Source organism: Engystomops pustulosus, chromosome 10 (assembly GCF_040894005.1).
Source record: "Engystomops pustulosus chromosome 10, aEngPut4.maternal, whole genome shotgun sequence".
NCBI classification, from domain to species: domain Eukaryota; kingdom Metazoa; phylum Chordata; class Amphibia; order Anura; family Leptodactylidae; genus Engystomops; species Engystomops pustulosus.
The window spans coordinates 7,270,540-7,290,418 of NC_092420.1; the positions used below are offsets into that span (position 1 = coordinate 7,270,540).

Here is a 19,879-nt window from a genome sequence, read left to right on the forward strand (position 1 = left end):
CCTTCCTTAATCATTCTATTCCGCCTCATATTTTCCTCTTTTTCATCCTTCTTTTCTTTTTACTCTGCCTCTCTTTCCTCTTTTCTTTCTCCACCTTTCCCTCTCTTTCTGTCTTCCTGCTCTTTCTCCTCCTTCTCTTGTTCTTCTTTTTCTCTCCCTCTTTGCTGCCTTTTTCTCTTTCTTTCACTCTATCCCTCTATCTTTTAGATTTTCCCTCTTTTTCTCTGCCTTTCTTTCTCTTTTCTGCACCACCTCCTCTCTTCCTTCTCTACATCTCTTTCTCCATCCTTCCCACTCTCCTGCTTTCCCTCACTCCAGTCCCTGTTCTCTTACCTTCTCCATCTCTCCGCTCTCCCTCCTGTACCTCTATTTTTTTCCTCCGTCTCTCTTACATTCTTTCTCCCGGTCTCTCTCCTCTCTTTCCATTCTCTATCATTTCTCTTCTCACATTTTCTACTATTTGATCTATGAGAACTCCCCGGCTCCTGCAGACTTGTCCTCCGCGGTTACCGTTCTCACCCTCTCCCCCATCCACCTTACTATGATCCGTGAGTGACGGCGCTGTGTACCGTGACTGACGTGCCCGGGCAGAGCACACCTGGACAGGGCGAGGGAGCCGTCAGCCCGGGGCACCTATGTTCTCCGTGTCACTAAAGTGTCGTCTGGGGATTATAAAGCGACGAGTGAAAGGTACGACAACCCTGTGACGAGACCCGCAGTGTAGTCAGCAAAAGACATTGAGATATTAACTGTTCTGCTACCTGACCGACTTACCTTTAAAGAGATATTAAACCTGCAGTGCGTGCAATTGTTCCCTGGTATCAGCCAGTTCAGACTGATGAGTGTCTGCCTGTAGTGTTCTTCAAGGGGATGATTGACAGGAGTGCATTACGCTCTTGCCCCCATTGTTCGTACTGTAAGTCCTGCACTTATAGCAGTGCTCCCTATTATAAGCTCCGCTGGAGTGGCCCTTTAAGACACTTGAGTGGCACTTAGTGAATGTTTTGCAGACTTCAAGTTCCTTTTTCAAGTAGGACAGGATGATGATTAAAATAGCCGGGTGCTCCCTAATGCTGAAATCTAGCAACATACCTGGAATAGTTCATGACAAAGGCGACTGCAATGCAGCAGCGGGATCCCAGGCACAAATAATCTGCTATTTGCTGGATGCACTTAGTAAAAGCTTGTGATGCAAGGAAAGGGATGGAGCAGGTCTGCGGCATTGGCTGTACTGCTGCAATCTGTACTGGAAACCCCTCAACCCAGAGGAATCTGTATAGATGTCTAGTGACAAAGTATATTATGCTCCACTCACATCCAGAGCTGCAGTCACAATTGCTGTCCCTCTTCATTATCTTTTGGGGTTTATTATGTCTAGTATAGCAATTAGATCATTTCCTACTAGCAAACTTAGGGATTTGGCTCTGGATATGAGAAAGGTCACAGGGGGTATCCTTATCACCTACATGAATAGTGATACCCAGATCTGGTGTGAGTGCGTGTAGGGGTGTCATGGGACTTTATAAGAATACACACAACAGAAAATCTTTCCAGCGTCTACACAGAGGTGGGATATAATGGAAAGACTTCCATCTGTTCTGTGTGTTCAAACTATCCTGGCTCAAAACAGCTGATGGAAATAACTGAACACCTAACAGAGATGTGAACTGGTCCTTAACCTACGTATACAACAAAAAGCCAATGAGTTGTGCAAGCAGAGAACAACCACTGAGCTCTTAACCAACAGCTCCTCAAGCAAGGAGCACCCAACAAGTGCTCTGAGCCTGCAGGGATATAGGCAGCATGCCAGAGGATACGGAAATCTCATAATGCAAAGAACGCCCTCTGAGCTCTGAACCTGCAGTTTAATAAGCAGGAAACACCAATTGAGCTCTGAACCTACTTCTCCACAAGCAGAAACACGAAAAAATTCCAGAACAGAAAGAGTTGACTAACAAAATGACTTTTATAACATTGTTGTAAGAGAGGGAAGGGAGGAGGAGAGAGGCTAGAATAAGCGATATAGGGGCACATTTGCTAAGACCCCTGCTCCAGTTTCTGCTTGCACATGTATTTAAGAAGCATCCAAGACTCATTTGTGTCACAGCTGCACAATACCCGACACAACACAAATTTCTGTACATACAGGAGCGTTTCGGTGTCGTACCGTGTATCACATTTATCATGCAGAGTCTGACAGAAGGGTTTTGCACGCCCCATGTTTAAGGTGCCCCAAAAATAAGTTGGTGCGCACTGTTGGAGCAATACAGGGGCGCCAGATACATGAAGAACGTGCACCAGAAATCCTGAATCTGGTGCCCCCTGCAAACTACACAGGCAACTGCATATAGTATAGGTGAAAAACACCCACTGAGCTCTGAACCTGCAGCTGTGCCTGCAAAGAACAACCACTGGGCTCTGAGCCCTCAGTTTTATAAGCAGGAAACACCCATTGAGCTCTGAACCTACAGCTCCATGACATGGGAACACCCACTGAGCTCTGAACCTACAGCTCCATGACATGGGAACACCCACTGAGCTCTGAATCTACAGCTCCATTACATGGGAACACCCACTGAGCTCTGAACCTACAGCTCCATGACAAGGGAACACCCACTGAGCTCTGAACCTAAAGCTCCATGGCATGGGAACACCCACTGAGCTCTGAACCTCCAGCTCCATTACATGGGAACACCCACTGAGCTCTGAACCCACAGCTCCATGACATGGGAACACCCACTGAGCTCTGAACCTACAGCTCCATGACATGGGAACACCCACTGAGCTCTGAACCTACAGCTCCATGACAAGGGAACACCCACTGAGCTCTGAACCTACAGCTCCATGACATGGGAACACCCACTGAGCTCTGAACCTACAGCTCCATGACAAGGGAACACCCACTGAGCTCTGAACCTAAAGCTCCATGACATGGGAACACCCACTGAGCTCTGAACCTACAGCTCCATGACATGGGAACACCCACTGAGCTCTGAACCTACAGCTCCATGACATGGGAACACCCACTGAGCTCTGAACCTACAGCTCCATGACATGGGAACACCCACTGAGCTCTGAACCTAAAGCTCCATGACATGGGAACACCCACTGAGCTCTGAACCTACAGCTCCATGACATGGGAACACCCACTGAGCTTTGAACCTAAAGCTCCATGACATGGGAACACCCACTGAGCTCTGAACCCACAGCTCCATGACATGGGAACACCCACTGAGCTCTGAACCTACAGCTCCATGACATGGGAACACCCACTGAGCTCTGAACCTACAGCTCCATGACATGGGAACACCCACTGAGCTCTGAACCTACAGCTCCATTACATGGGAACACCCACTGAGCTCTGAACCTACAGCTCCATGACATGGGAACACCCACTGAGCTCTGAACCCACAGCTCCATGACATGGGAACACCCACTGAGCTCTGAACCCACAGCTCCATGACATGGGAACACCCACTGAGCTCTGAACCTACAGCTCCATGACAAGGGAACACCCACTGAGCTCTGAACCTAAAGCTCCATGACATGGGAATGTCCACTGAGCTCTGAACCTACAGCTCCATGACATGGGAACACCAACTGAGCTCTGAACCTACAGCTCCATGACACGGGAACACCCACTGAGCTCTGAACCTACAGCTCCATGACATGGGAACACCCACTGAGCTCTGAACCTACAGCTCCATGACAAGGGAACACCCACTGAGCTCTGAACCTACAGCTCCATGACATGGGAACACCCACTGAGCTCTGAACCTACAGCTCCATTACATGGGAACACCCACTGAGCTCTGAACCTTCAGCTCCATGACATGGGAACACCCACTGAGCTCTGAACCTACGGCTCCATTACATGGGAACACCCACTGAGCTCTGAACCTACGGCTCCATGACATGGGAACACCCACTGAGCTCTGAACCTACAGCTCCATGACATGGGAACACCAACTGAGCTCTGAACCTACAGCTCCATGACATGGGAACACCCACTGAGCTCTGAACCTACAGCTCCATGACAAGGGAACACCCACTGAGCTCTGAACCTACAGCTCCATGACATGGGAACACCCACTGAGCTCTGAACCTACAGCTCCATTACATGGGAACACCCACTGAGCTCTGAACCTTCAGCTCCATGACATGGGAACACCCACTGAGCTCTGAACCTACAGCTCCATTACATGGGAACACCCACTGAGCTCTGAACCTACAGCTCCATGACATGGGAACACCCACTGAGCTCTGAACCTACAGCTCCATGACATGGGAACACCCACTGAGCTCTGAACCTAAAACTCCATGACATGAGAACACCCACTGAGCTCTGAACCTACAGCTCCATGACATGGGAACACCCACTGAGCTCTGAACCTAAAGCTCCATGACATGGGAACACCCACTGAGCTCTGAACCCACAGCTCCATGACATGGGAACACCCACTGAGCTCTGAATCTACAGCTCCATGACATGGGAACACCCACTGAGCTCTGAACCTACAGCTCCATGACATGAGAACACCCACTGAGCTCTGAACCTACAGCTCCATGACATGGGAACACCCACTGAGCTCTGAACCTACAGCTCCATAAGCATCAGGATAGAAAAAACAGAATTTTTGGCTGTACTTCATGTGATCTGTTTCTGATCAAGGTCCTGAGCTATTTCCTAATATGAGATTGTATTTACTGTATCTCCTTATAAAGCTGACTGAGGCGAGGACAGTGGCCGTCCTGTATCCCCTCCCCTACAGTCTAAATCTGAGGAGCATCAGGGTTTTCTCTACAGAAAAACAGGGCCAGCACATGTGCAACAAATAGATTGGGGGAGATTTACCACTGATTCTACGCCAGTTTTATTTAGAGGCGGCGTATGATACATTTTTCCCATTGTGTCAGAAGGGAATCCCTAGATTACTCCAGAGTCTCAGGTGACTTAGTCTCTAGTGGGAGTCCAGCAAGACACCTGATAGAATCGCTGGCATGTTATATAACAAACCACCCACAGCATAACCAGGGAATACTTGACAACACTGAACATATACATAGGGGCAGTATTATAGTAGTTATATACTTGTACATAGGGGGCAGTATTATAGTAGTTATATTCCTGTACATAGGGGGCAGTATTATAGTAGTTATATTCTTGTACATAGGGGCAGTATTATAGTAGTTATATTCTTGTACATAGGGGCAGTATTATAGTAGTTATATTCTTATACATAGGGGGCAGTATTATAGTAGTTATATTCCTGTACATAGGGGGCAGTATTATAGTAGTTATATTCTTGTACATAGGGGTAGTATTATAGTAGTTATATTCTTGTACATAGGGGCAGTATTATAGTAGTTATATTCCTGTACTTAGGGGGCAGTATTATAGTAGTTATATTCCTGTACATAGGGGGCAGTATTATAGTAGTTATATTCTTGTACATAGGGGGCAGTATTATAGTAGTTATATTCTTGTACATAGGGGGCAGTATTATAGTAGTTATATTCCTGTACATAGGGGGGGCAGTATTATAGTAGTTATATTCCTGTACATAGGGGGCAGTATTATAGTAGTTATATTCTTGTACATAGGGGGCAGTATTATAGTAGTTATATTCTTGTACATAGGGGGCAGTATTATAGTAGTTATATTCCTGTACATAGGGGGCAGTATTATAGTAGTTATATTCTTGTACATAGGGGACAGTATTATAGTAGTTATATTCCTGTACATAGGGGACAGTATTATAGTAGTTATATTCCTGTACATAGGGGGCAGTATTATAGTAGTTATATTCTTGTACATAGGGGGCAGTATTATAGTAGTTATATTCCTGTACATAGGGGGCAGTATTATAGTAGTTATATTCTTGTACATAGGGGGAAGTATTATAGTAGTTATATTCTTGTACATAGGGGGCAGTATTATAGTAGTTATATTCCTGTACATAGGGGGTAGTATTATAGCAGTTATATTCCTGTACATAGGGGGCAGTATTATAGTAGTTATATTCTTGTACATAGGGGGCAGTATTATAGTAGTTATATTCCTGTACATGGGGGGCAGTATTATAGTAGTTATATTCTTGTACATAGGGGACAGTATTATAGTAGTTATATTCGTGTACATAGGGGGCAGTATTATAGTAGTTATATTCCTGTACATAGGGGGTAGTATTATAGCAGTTATATTCCTGTACATAGGGGGCAGTATTGAACGTTCTCCAAAGCCGGGTGCACGGTAACCCCTTGAGCGCTGGTCCGGTATTCCAGGGCAAGTCAGGCTTGAAATTGAGGAACAGGAGAGAGGGCAGGGAAACCAGCACAATGGAACTCCACAACTTCAGTTAAAACTTCATCCAAAAATGTATTCTTTGTTTAAAAAACACGCATATCCAAGGGGGAATACATAGATACAAAAAAAGACAAAAATAATAAGACAAAAGACAGCAGCGGTAACGCGTCTCGGACTTCTACATATCAGTCCTTAGTCATGACTAAGGACTGATATGTAGAAGTCCGAAACAATGTACTACTATGATCTTTCCCTCTATGATGGGTGAGATGAGTTCACGCTCCGATCTGTGGTGTCTTCTCTCATGAGATTGTTGCTGGAGAGGTGTCACTTCTTATAAACTATTTCCAAAATGCTCCATAACTTCATAGACGAGCAGATAAATTAATAAGAAGAATGAATAGAAGACATTATTTCTGGGGATGTGCTGTCAGACCGGGGTTTATCCAGGAGATGGGATCTGCTCGGAATACACGTCGTGGCTGTCAAACTTCAAATATGAGCCCAAATCATCCCCCATAGTCTGAGCCTGTGCGATTGCTCCTACCTATACTCTCCCCATGTGTTAACGGGAAACTGCAGTATACATCTGCCATCAATACAACTCCATCAGTTAAGGGGAACTGGATCCCCCTGTTCTCATGATCAGTGAGGGTCCCTGTAGTCAGACCCCCCAGCATTCAGACCATCATCCGCCCTCTTGTGGGCAGTTGTTCTTGGTACAACCCTTTAAGGATGGTGGAGGGACTCGGAAGGCCACAAATGTAAACTGGAGAACCTTACACTATGAGACTGGTGGTTACAATGTTTCTAGAAGTTGCAAAGACAACAATTGACTGAACTTGTAACATGATGAAACTTTGCTCTTCTGGGTTAGTAACTCTGCAGCATGTCAGTAGTAGCACCATCTCTGCTGCAGCTCAGCACGTAGTCCTCATCACTCCTCCACCTGACGCATCACCCGGCAGACAGGGCGATGCAAGGACTCCCATCCACTGCAATGTGCTCAGTCTGTGGGAGCACAAGGACCAAGCACATTCGTGTGCAGCCGGCCTCATAGCGAGTACTACTCCCCCCACTTTCCATCTTACTATGGCTCTGGTGGCTCCCCCTTTGCCTGTGGGCAGAGGACACACAGTTATGGAAACGGGTCCATGTGCATAACGGTAGTGGGTTCATATAGGACTCACTACTTTTATGGGGGCGACTGCTTTGAGACACCCTTACAGTGTCACTGTTTCTGGCCCCTCCATAGTGGTTGCCAAAGAGACTGGTACAGAGCAGTCTGGTACTGCTGGACCTCATAGGTTCTGAACTGTCCATGGTGTGGGGTAGAGATAATTTTGGGAATCTGAGGATTTGCCTCCTTTACTTGGACATCCATGGTGGGGGTTGTAGTGCTGTCCCTGTATACAGGTGGTTGTGGCTGGGATGCGTTCTGCAGGACTCCCTTATATCCAGATCTGTATTGTATGTACAGTACCTGCCCCCGCCCCCCCCCCTCAATTGTCAGGTCACATGTAGCCGTAACGATGATCTGATTGGGCGGATTACTGACCTGTACATATTACTTACAATAAACTGAACAGACTCGAGCATCAAATCCGCAGCGCCTGCGAGACGTGTCACATTGTATAAGTGTTACAGGAAATGTTACACAATGTATCAAAACAACCGAGACATAAACACAAGAGACAGAGCAGCCCTACACTATATCATCACATACACTATATCATCACATGCACTATATCATCACATGCACTATATAATCACATGCACTATATAATCACATACACTATATCATCACATGCACTATATCATCACATGCATTATATCATCACATACACTACATCATCACATACATTATATCATCACATACACTATATCATCACATACACTATATAATCACATACACTATATCATCACATACACTATATAATCACATGCACTATATCATCACATGCACTATATAATCACATGCACTATATAATCACATGCACTATATCATCACATGCACTATATCATCACATGCATTATATCATCACATACACTACATCATCACATACATTATATCATCACATGCACTATATCATCACATACACTATATAATCACATACACTATATCATCACATACACTATATAACCACATACACTATATAATCACATACACTATATCATCACATACACTATATAATCACATACACTATATCATCACATACACTATATAATCACATACACTATATCATCACATACACTATATAATCACATGCACTATATCATCACATGCACTATATAATCACATACACTATATCATCACATACACTATATAATCACATACATTATATCATCACATACACTATATAATCACATACACTATATCATCACATACACTATATAATCACATACACTATATCATCACATACACTATATAATCACATACACTATATCATCACATACACTATATCATCACATACACTATATCATCACATGCACTATATCATCACATGCACTATATCATCACATGCACTATATCATCACATACACTATATCATCACATACACTATATCATCACATACACTATATAATCACATACACTATATCATCACATACACTATATCATCACATACACTATATCATCACATACACTATATAATCACATACACTATATCATCACATACACTATATCATCACATACACTATATCATCACATACACTATATAATCACATACACTATATCATCACATACACTATATCATCACATGCACTATATCATCACATACACTATATCATCACATGCATTATATCATCACATACACTATATCATCACATACACTATATCATCACATGCACTATATCATCACATACACTATATCATCACATGCACTATATCATCACATACACTATATCATCACATGCACTATATCATCACATACACTATATAATCACATACACTATATCATCACATGCACTATATCATCACATGCACTATATCATCACATGCACTATATCATCACATACACTATATCATCACATACACTATATAATCACATGCACTATATCATCACATACACTATATAATCACATACACTATATCATCACATACACTATATAATCACATACACTATATCATCACATACACTATATCATCACATGCACTATATCATCACATGCACTATATCATCACATGCACTATATCATCACATGCACTATATCATCACATACACTATATCATCACATACACTATATCATCACATGCACTATATCATCACATACACTATATCATCACATACACTATATAATCACATACACTATATCATCACATACACTATATCATCACATACACTATATCATCACATACACTATATAATCACATACACTATATCATCACATACACTATATCATCACATGCACTATATCATCACATACACTATATAATCACATACACTATATCATCACATGCACTATATCATCACATACACTACATCATCACATACACTATATCATCACATGCACTATATCATCACATGCACTATATCATCACATACACTATATCATCACATGCACTATATCATCACATGCACTATATCATCACATACACTATATCATCACATACACTATATCATCACATACACTATATAATCACATGCACTATATCATCACATGCACTATATCATCACATACACTATATCATCACATACACTATATCATCACATACACTATATAATCACATACACTATATCATCACATACACTATATCATCACATGCACTATATAATCACATGCACTATATAATCACATGCACTATATCATCACATGCACTATATCATCACATGCATTATATCATCACATGCACTATATCATCACATACACTATATCATCACATGCACTATATCATCACATACACTACATCATCACATACACTATATCATCACATGCACTATATCATCACATGCACTATATCATCACATACACTATATCATCACATGCACTATATCATCACATGCACTATATCATCACATACACTATATCATCACATGCATTATATCATCACATGCACTATATCATCACATACACTATATCATCACATACACTATATCATCACATGCACTATATCATCACATACACTATATAATCACATACACTATATCATCACATACACTATATACTACTATATCTACTTATATATAGTAATAGGAGCATGGTATAACCTGGGGATCTCCTGTATATAATGATATATGTACAGCTGGTATAACCTGGGGATCTCCTGTATATAATGATATATGTACAGCCGGTATAACCTGGGGATCTCCTGTATATAATGATATATGTACAGCCGGTATAACCTGGGGATCTCCTGTATATAATGATATATGTACAGCTGGTATAACCTGGGGATCTCCTGTATATAATGATATATGTACAGCCGGTATAACCTGGGGATCTCCTGTATATAATGATATATGTACAGCCGGTATAACCTGGGTATCTCCTGTATATAATGATATATGTACAGCTGGTATAACCTGGGGATCTCCTGTATATAATGATATATGTACTGCCGGTATAACCTGGGGATCTCCTGTATATAATGATATATGTACAGCCGGTATAACCTGGGGATCTCCTGTATATAATGATATATGTACAGCCGCTATAACCTGGGGATCTCCTGTATATAGTGATATATGTACAGCCGGTATAACCTGGGGATCTCCTGTATATAATGATATATGTACAGCCGGTATAACCTGGGGATCTCCTGTATATAATGATATATGTACAGCCGGTATAACCTGGGGATCTCCTGTATATAATGATATATGTACAGCCGGTATAACCTGGGGATCTCCTGTATATAATGATATATGTACAGCCGGTATAACCTGGGGATCTCCTGTATATAGTGATATATGCACAGCTGCTATAACCTGGAGATCTCCTGTATATAATGATATATGTACAGCCGGTATAACCTGGGGATCTCCTGTATATAATGATATATGTACAGCCGGTATAACCTGGGGATCTCCTGTATATAATGATATATGTACAGCCGGTATAACCTGGGGATCTCCTGTATATAATGATATATATACAGCCGGTATAACCTGGGGATCTCCTGTATATAATGATATATGTACAGTCGCTATAACCTGGGGATCTCCCGTATATAATGATATATGTACAGCCGCTATAACCTGGGGATCTCCTGTATATAATGATATATGTACAGCGGCTATAACCTGGGGATCTCCTGTATATAATGATATATGTACAGCCGGTATAACCTGGGGATCTCCTGTATATAATGATATATGTACAGCCGGTATAACCTGGGGATCTCCTGTATATAATGATATATGTACAGCTGGTATAACCTGGGGATCTCCTGTATATAATGATATATGTACAGCCGGTATATCCTGGGGATCTCCTGTATATAATGATATATGTGCAGCTGGTATAACCTGGGGATCTCCTGTATATAATGATATATGTACAGCTGGTATAACCTGGGGATCTCCTGTATATAATGATATATGTACAGCCGGTATAACCTGGGGATCTCCTGTATATAATGATACATGTACAGCCGGTATAACCTGGGGATCTCCTGTATATAATGATATATGTACAGCCGGTATAACCTGGGGATCTCCTGTATATAATGATATATGTACAGCCGGTATAACCTGGGGATCTCCTGTATATAATGATATATGTACAGCTGGTATAACCTGGGGATCTCCTGTATATAATGATATATGTACAGCCGCTATATCCTGGGGATCTCCTGTATATAATGATATATGTACAGCCGGTATAACCTGGGGATCTCCTGTATATATTGATATATGTACAGCCGCTATAACCTGGGGATCTCCTGTATATAATGATATATGTACAGCCGGTATAACCTGGGGATCTCCTGTATATAATGATATATGTACAGCCGGTATAACCTGGGGATCTCCTGTATATAATGATATATGTACAGCCGGTATAACCTGGGGATCTCCTGTATATAATGATATATGTACAGCCGGTATAACCTGGGGATCTCCTGTATATAATGATATATGTACAGCCGGTATAACCTGGGGATCTCCTGTATATAATGATATATATGTACAAGTGGCCTTTTTTCTAAATTGATTCTTGACTTAAAGGGTTAATGACTTATTTCTGTGGATTGTGGCTCCTCTCCGGGGATTCGGTTCTGTATAATCTTCTCCGCTCGTTCTGTGTGGTTTCGGAATGCTTCAAAGGAACAGCTTAATTAGCAGAGAAATCCGGAGGTTTTTTATGTTGACATTAATAATAAAAAAAAATTATCGTTGCCTTCTTGTGTGTGTTTTAATTGCTGCACACGAGGCCCTCAGCGCATCCGATGAGATCTTGAAAAGAAAATTTGGAATTTGCTTTTTGCATATAAATGCATAAGAGCCGGGATGGGATTTACCCCCAGAGACCCCCGAGCCGGCTGCAGGGTTCCCGGGATAAACGCCCCCTCCAGCAGAAAACATCAGGAAGTTACAAACATTCACATCTGAAACTTTATTGTACAAACTTTTTTTTTCTTTTTGTCTAACCCATATTTATATCCTTAGAGGAAGTAACGAGTCACAGGCAACGTATTCTATTATATAACCCAAAACACGTCCTTAACCAGAGTTAGGATGACTTCCCCCGAACTTAAATCAAACACCCTACAAAAAGGGGAACTCATAAATCATATATGAAAAGGATTTCTTTTTATTGCATTGATATTAAAACAAAGAACATACATTGACAGAAACTTAAAATGATCCCAAGAAAAGGTGGAGCCGGGCACCCAGTTGTAGCAGACCGGTATTACATGTTGCTAATATCCTTATATGCCAGTACTCATATCAACATGGCTATGCTATGGCTGCCGTCCGCCCCTCGCCCCGACGCACGTTTCGCCAATTGCTTCCTCTGGGGGCGTGTTTAACTAAGGGAAATGTCCAGTTATTTATGGCCATGGGAGTAGAGCATGTGATTGGTGAGTGTGTGTGTCAATATTCTACTCTGACACTGTAGAATTGATTCACCTGTTAGGCCACGGTCACACGTACTGCTAGGCGTCCGTCATAACGCAACGCTAGCGCAAAGGGGGAGGTCCTGGGCCCGAACGCACATGCGTTCATTGTTCATTGTTAAGCCGATCACATGCGTTTCTCTTGAAACGCATGTGCGTTCGGGCCGAGGACCTCCCCTTGTGCACTAGCGGCGCGTTATGAACGGATGTCTAGCGGTACGTGTGACCGCGGCCTTAGATGGCGCATGCACCAATATGGCGACGTCCCTCTTCCGGCTACCACCGTGCCTGCACAGCCCGGACGGGGAGAAACAAGTCTCAATCCCTCATTCGGGTGTGCGCATGTGCACAGGCATTTGCCAGAGGAAGCCGTCGCCAGTGGAGTTCACAGCTGGGATGCGCACATAGGTGAGTTTTGGATCTCGGCAGTGTGATAGGTTAAATACTTTTTTTACTTATTTATTTCTTATTTTTTATCACCATTTCTGTCCTATTGAATTAGCCGGGCACTTTCATCCAGCAGTTATTCCACATGTCAGTGTCCCTAACCTATGGTGCAGACATCTGGTGATGGGTTCCCCCATTGCAAAGTGTCTATCATAAAGTGCTCACCTCTCCTAACAAAACACTGGTAAAAAAGTGCTGAAAGTGCTGAATAAAGTGCATATTGTTATGAGACTCCTATTGATAAATCTTAGCGGATGTGTTATCATATACTACGCTAAGTGCGTGGGAATGCTGATCTCCCTATAGTGTTCCATTACAGCAAGGGAAGAATATAATATATTAGAGATCGGGAACTACTTTTCCTATATTTATGTTGTACTACAAATTTGTGTCGCTTTCGTGCTGGCTAGTTCACAGTAAGGATAGCGAGGGAATCAAAGTGCTGGGTGCTAATGTATTCTATTATGTCTAGTGCAGGGATGGAGGGCGGAGCATGGCCCATGTCTTGCTCCTCCCCTTTGACTCTGTCATAGAATAACAGATTTTTCGGTAGTGTTCCTTTAATAAGCATTAATAGTGACACTTAAAGGGGTTGTGTGGGATCATTTCAGTTTAGAGGCCGTAACACTACAGTCTCTTCTTTCCTTACAGAGCACAGCGCCATACATTTTATAGTGGTTGTGTTTGGTATTGCAGCTCAGCTTCTTTCACCAAAGGGAACAGAGCTACAGCCAGACCTTGGAATGAATGGAAAGAAGCTTTACCCCAGGGGTACAAGGTGTCGGACCCCCAGCAATCTGGAGTCGGTCAGTTTTAAAACCTGGAATATCCCTTTAGGGCGATGCCACGCATGGCGTTTTGAATCCGTTTTTGGTCCGTTTTTAAGCAGTCGCATGTGTTTTTTTTACAGGTTTCACCAATTATCTTGATTGGAAAGGGTCAAAAAACTGATGCCTTTTCAAAAAACGCATGCGTTTTTAAAAAACTGATGTGTTTTTTAACGGACTGCTTAAAAATGGACCAAAAACGGGTTCAAAACGCCACGTGTGGCATCACCCTTACAGGAGACAACTTCTTTTTCAAGGTGTTTGAAAGGCAGTGTTAACTTTGAAATTGCTGTAATGTCACAGTTTAACCACAACATAGGAGTGGCGCTCTCAGCATTTGTTCTATGTAATCCGCAGGGCCCCCCTATGTAATTACATTAATGGGCCTTACGCCCCCCCCTGTGTGATCCGATAACCTGATACCTCCTTATGGGGCAGCACCATCGTCAGACAGGCGCCGGCCCAGGTTTTGTAGGAGACCACAAGGCCTCATAGTCCAGGTGCAGGTGATCAGAGGAGCAGTTACGGATCTCGGTCAATGTGAGCTGCAGGACGGGACCCGGGAAATGCATTTCCTTACGACATTTATGAGATGGAAGTCAAGGAAAGGTCAGAGTTCCCCTTTATTGTGGTTTCCTATGTAGATAATGGGGCTCTAGAGATGATCATACAACTGGTGCAATCCGGGACGGATCTGCTGCGGAGTGAAAGAGCAAAAAACACGGAACTGCAAAAATAAACCCCAGATGCAAATTTTTATGTTGAAGGGTTAAACTGCAGCTCAAACTGATATAACGCACATGTAAAATCCAAACCAGATTTATTTGTAGCATTCAGATGAGGCAAACGTGGCGTTTTTGGTCCGTTTAATTTTACCGTTTACAATGCGTTTGGCTGCTTAACGTAATAGCCAAACAGGTTCAAAGCAGTCAAACGCATGGTAAACAGTAAAAAAAAATGCATGCGGACTGAAAAATGGACCAGATTTTCCACCAGAACATTTTGTATCAGGGCGCGGTCACACGGTGCGTTTTGGTTGCGATTTCATTGCATTTTGCAATGCATTACAAACGGCTGAGGAGGTGATTTGCCTAATTACATTACTGTTAACATTTGCATTTACAAAACGCAGTGTAAAAGAGAAGTTAACACGTGTGTTAATGCGTTTACATTTGCGTTTTGTTAACGCCACATTTACATGGTGTTTTGTAAATGCAAGGTTAATAGTAATGTAATTAGGCAAATCACCTCCTCAGCTGCAGTAATGCGTTTCAAAACGCAATGAAAACGCTTAAAAGAACAGCAGAATATCCTTCAGTGTGAATATACTCCTACCATATGTATACAGTGTACAGGTACACGCGCAGTATACAGGTACACGCACAGCATACAGGTATATACATACACAGGTATGTACATACAGTAGACAGGTACGTGCACAGTTAGATACAGATACATCATTATGTGACAATGGGCCCAAAATCCAAACCAGCAAGTTCTTAGGGCGAGTTCACACGTTGCGCTTTTTTTCATTGTGTTTTAAAACGCATTACAACAGCTGAGATGAGGTGATTTGCCTAATTACATTACTGTTAACGTTTGCGTTTACAAAAAGCATGTGTTAACAATGCGTGCGTTTTGTTAACACATGCGTTAACAAAGTGATAACAAATGTAAATAGTAATGTAATTAGGCAAATCTCCTCTCCTCAGCTGTTGTAATGCGGTTTAAAACGCCATGAAAACGCAACCAAAGCGCAACGTGTGATCGCGGCCTTACACTACAATCATCTCCAAACTTTGTCTCTACAATTCCGAGCGCTGGGCTGTTAGGACCTGCTAATAGTTGGAGATTTGCAGGATCTTCTCTATAGGTGTATTCTTAGTGTATGGATGGTGGAGCTGCACACATTGCACTTACCTCGTCCTCTCCTTGTATGTATTTCTGACTGGTGCAGCCTTTCAGTCCTTATGGACATCCCCTTTAAGTTGGGCTCCATGTTTGGATTATCTTTCAAGGTCTTTGTACAGCCAGACCCTGTCCACAGGATAGAGGATAAGTGTCCTATTGTCTTAGAGACCCCCCATTGATTACAATAACAGGGGGGCACGTGTCTACCCAGCGCCTCATTCTGCACGTCCCATACAAGTGCATGGGGTCCAGCTTGTACCTCAGTCCTTTCATATATAGTGGGGGTCCCAGGAATCAGATACTTATCAGAGTGTTTATAGTATGAGAAACTTAAGATAGTTGTCACAACATTATATTCCTCCTCTATGAGGCTGCTATCGGTGGTCTTACAGACTGTGCCCCACCTCTTGGGGTAACAGGTGTCACCATATTATGATCAGTTGGGGGGTCTCCTCCCTGGGGTCTGGATATAGGGGGCTCCATATGTACTTGGGGGAAGGCACAACTTTCCCATGTTCCTATGACTTGTGTCCATCCATTCCTCCATCTCTGGGGGGCTGGCCCTTAACCCTTTCCTCTCCTGTGATGTGCTGCTGCCTCCACAGTCTGAAAGTCATCACTTTCCATCATTGTAGTAAATAATTCTTTCCACTTCGTCTTGATAAAACTTGACGTTACATTAGAAACTTTTCCTGCGGTCGATGTTTAGTTTCTGTCACTTGTGATTGTTCGAGATCGAAAAAGCGAAGACATAATTTCCAGCAGATTTTTTTCTGCCTTTCTGCCAAATTTCATTACCCGCAGAGTGGAGCGGGACGTGTGTCTGACAGCGCGCGCACCCGCAACTCATGCAGATTTTCTGCCGTTCAAAGACATTGGGCCGACAGATACTCAGGAAAGGGAAACCCAAGAGGTGATGGGGCTCTGGAGTCAGGGGCAATGGGGAGCATGGGAGACCCTACAGAGACCTAACATGCAAAACCTGTCCCCCACTATAATACATGTCTATAGTGCTAGTCTCATTGTATGGAGGGGGTGCAATCTTATCGACCCCTAAAGGTAAAGACACACATGACATTTTTGGTCCGTGTTAAATTGCGTGCATTTTGAAAACACATCCGTTTTTGACCGTTTACCGAGCATTTGGCTGCTTACAACCTGTTTATCTATTAAGACAATTGGGAAAAATGCAAGCATCTATGATGATCTCCCTTCAGAGTTTGCCAATTGTCTAGTTTTCTGCAGTGTTACCGGAGTTTTCGCTCTATTACAGATGTGACTTTTTGAATGAAAGACCTAAACTCCGATATATAGTATAAAAGAAAAATGCCCAATGGTTCGGTCACACGTACCGCTTTGATTCGGTATAGAAACGGATTCAATGTGCACGTGGGTTGTGCCACGGCCCGATCACATATGTGATTCTGTGGAAATGTGTGTGATCGCTAACCAGCACCCGATGTCTTGCGGTTAATAATGTTGTTACTAATCGCAGAAACGCGTATGGGCCTTTTAGTAGCTGATTCTAAACAATACGTGTGACCTCGGACCAGATTCAGAAAAAAACTGAAGCATGAAGCCAAAACTAGAATACAAGGGCCACGTTTTCACGTTAAAGTCTCATCCACTTTGCCGCCGCTGTAAAATGATGCTAATTATCTTGGTGGTCTATTGGGGGAGACGCCAGTAGTAACTGCAGTGCAGGCTTTACTCCCACAGAGGCAAATGGGCTTGATGGTTACAGGCAATCTCCCGCCTGCTGGATGGTTACAATTCTATGTTGCAGGACAGAACTAGGAAGTGGCAAAGTCTTCTGCAGTTTACCGCTTTGATCCCGTGTCACTTCACCTGCTGCTTGCATCCAATTCACACGGACACATTAAGGCCATTTCCGCCTTGACAGATGGGTGTTGTAGTCCGTGTCGGACTGGCCCACCAGAGTGCCAGAGGATCCTCCGATGGGCCCTGTCTCAACTCAATACCAAACCCTAGAGCTCCATCAGAAAACAACACAATTTGAAGGCTGCATATTTCCTGGGGGATAATGAAGAGTGGATCCCCAGATTGATTTTCTCTGGTGGGCCTAAGGAAACCCAGTCCGACACTGGTTGTAGTACCTGCCCTGTGATGGCAGCGGGTGCCAGGATGTCTCCGAGTCAGATGCAGTAATGATGGTGGTTCCGATGCTACTACTCTCATGCTGCACAGCCTGGTATATATTAGTAGGTCTTACATCTGGGGTGTGAAGGACGGTAACCGCTCTATGGAGGGCTACCGCTACTGGGGCAAACCAAGCCAGAGGGGGCACCAATGGGTAAGTGCCACTACTTCTTTCTACTGCTCCTTCTCTCTTTTTTTGCCAGCATCTAGGTCAGGTGCCACTCACCTCTAACACTTACGGGGCAGTGGGCATTAGGTGACCCCTACATTGACCCCATGATTCTCCCCTGAAACCTACACACAATGATCACCCCTGTGATTCTGCACACTGAGGCTGTATACACCTATAGAGAAGTGCCTTCGCTGCCAGGGATGAGCCCCCTCCTGACGCCGCTCCGTCTTCTGAACCCAGTGATACAGATAATGTAGTAACGACTCCCCCGCGTCTCATCTCGATTATGGAGATATTAAAGCGCTCGGTTCAGCGGCAGTCGCTTTAATTTCCTGGAAGCCGCGTTCTGCCCGTTATTTGTGGATATAAATTGTATCGGGCAGTTCTGCATCGGATTCTGCACAGATGAACTAAGCAAAGTGATTATAAAGGGGGTCACTGGGATCATTGCTACACAAGTGCTGATGGTGGGGAGGATTGTGCTGCCCCCTAGTGGTGGGGCCCGGGTATAGCACCACAAATATTATCAAATATATCTCCAATATATTCTGCAGTGCTGTACAGAACAGAGATTCCCCCTTCATACCTCGTCCTAAACTACTTGTACTCTCACTCATTTCCGGAGTGTTACAATGTATCCGTGTAGTTGTATCACCGTGGAGATCAGCACAGGAGAGAACTGACTGTGACAAACTGCAGCTACATCTGAACAGGTTTAAAGGAAATCTATCATCAGAATCATCCTGATAAACCAGGGACATTACTCATAGATCCAGGTGCCAGGACTGTGGTATCTTCTTATATTTGTGATCCATGGCCTCCCTCCTTCTAAACTTAACTTTGAGCATAAGGGGCTAATCTAACCCCTCTGTGATCTGGCTTTAGAGGCTGTTACATTGTCTCTCCCTCCCTCTGCCTAATGTAATTTCACACAGTGGGAGGGGAAAGTGCTACTGCACAGTGTAACAGCCTTTGAATCTGCAGCATGGAGG

The 19,879-nt window shown here is 43.2% G+C and overlaps 1 protein-coding gene across 8 annotated transcripts in view; it reads left to right on the top strand.

Annotated features, from left to right (window-relative positions):
- Positions 1-19,879, top strand: part of GRIP2 (glutamate receptor interacting protein 2) — a 219,918-nt gene that overhangs the window by 155,795 nt on the left and 44,244 nt on the right. Inside the window, exon 1 of one of the 8 annotated variants that reach the window (XM_072128339.1) lies at positions 252-690. The exons of 6 other annotated variants lie outside the window; for them this stretch is intronic. In XM_072128339.1, the coding sequence (XP_071984440.1) occupies positions 636-690 (55 nt within the window). In that variant the 5' untranslated portion in view covers positions 252-635. Of the gene's footprint in view, positions 1-251; positions 691-15,097; positions 15,254-19,879 lie in introns of those variants that run through there. One more of the 8 variants, XM_072128340.1, reaches the window with a different exon arrangement.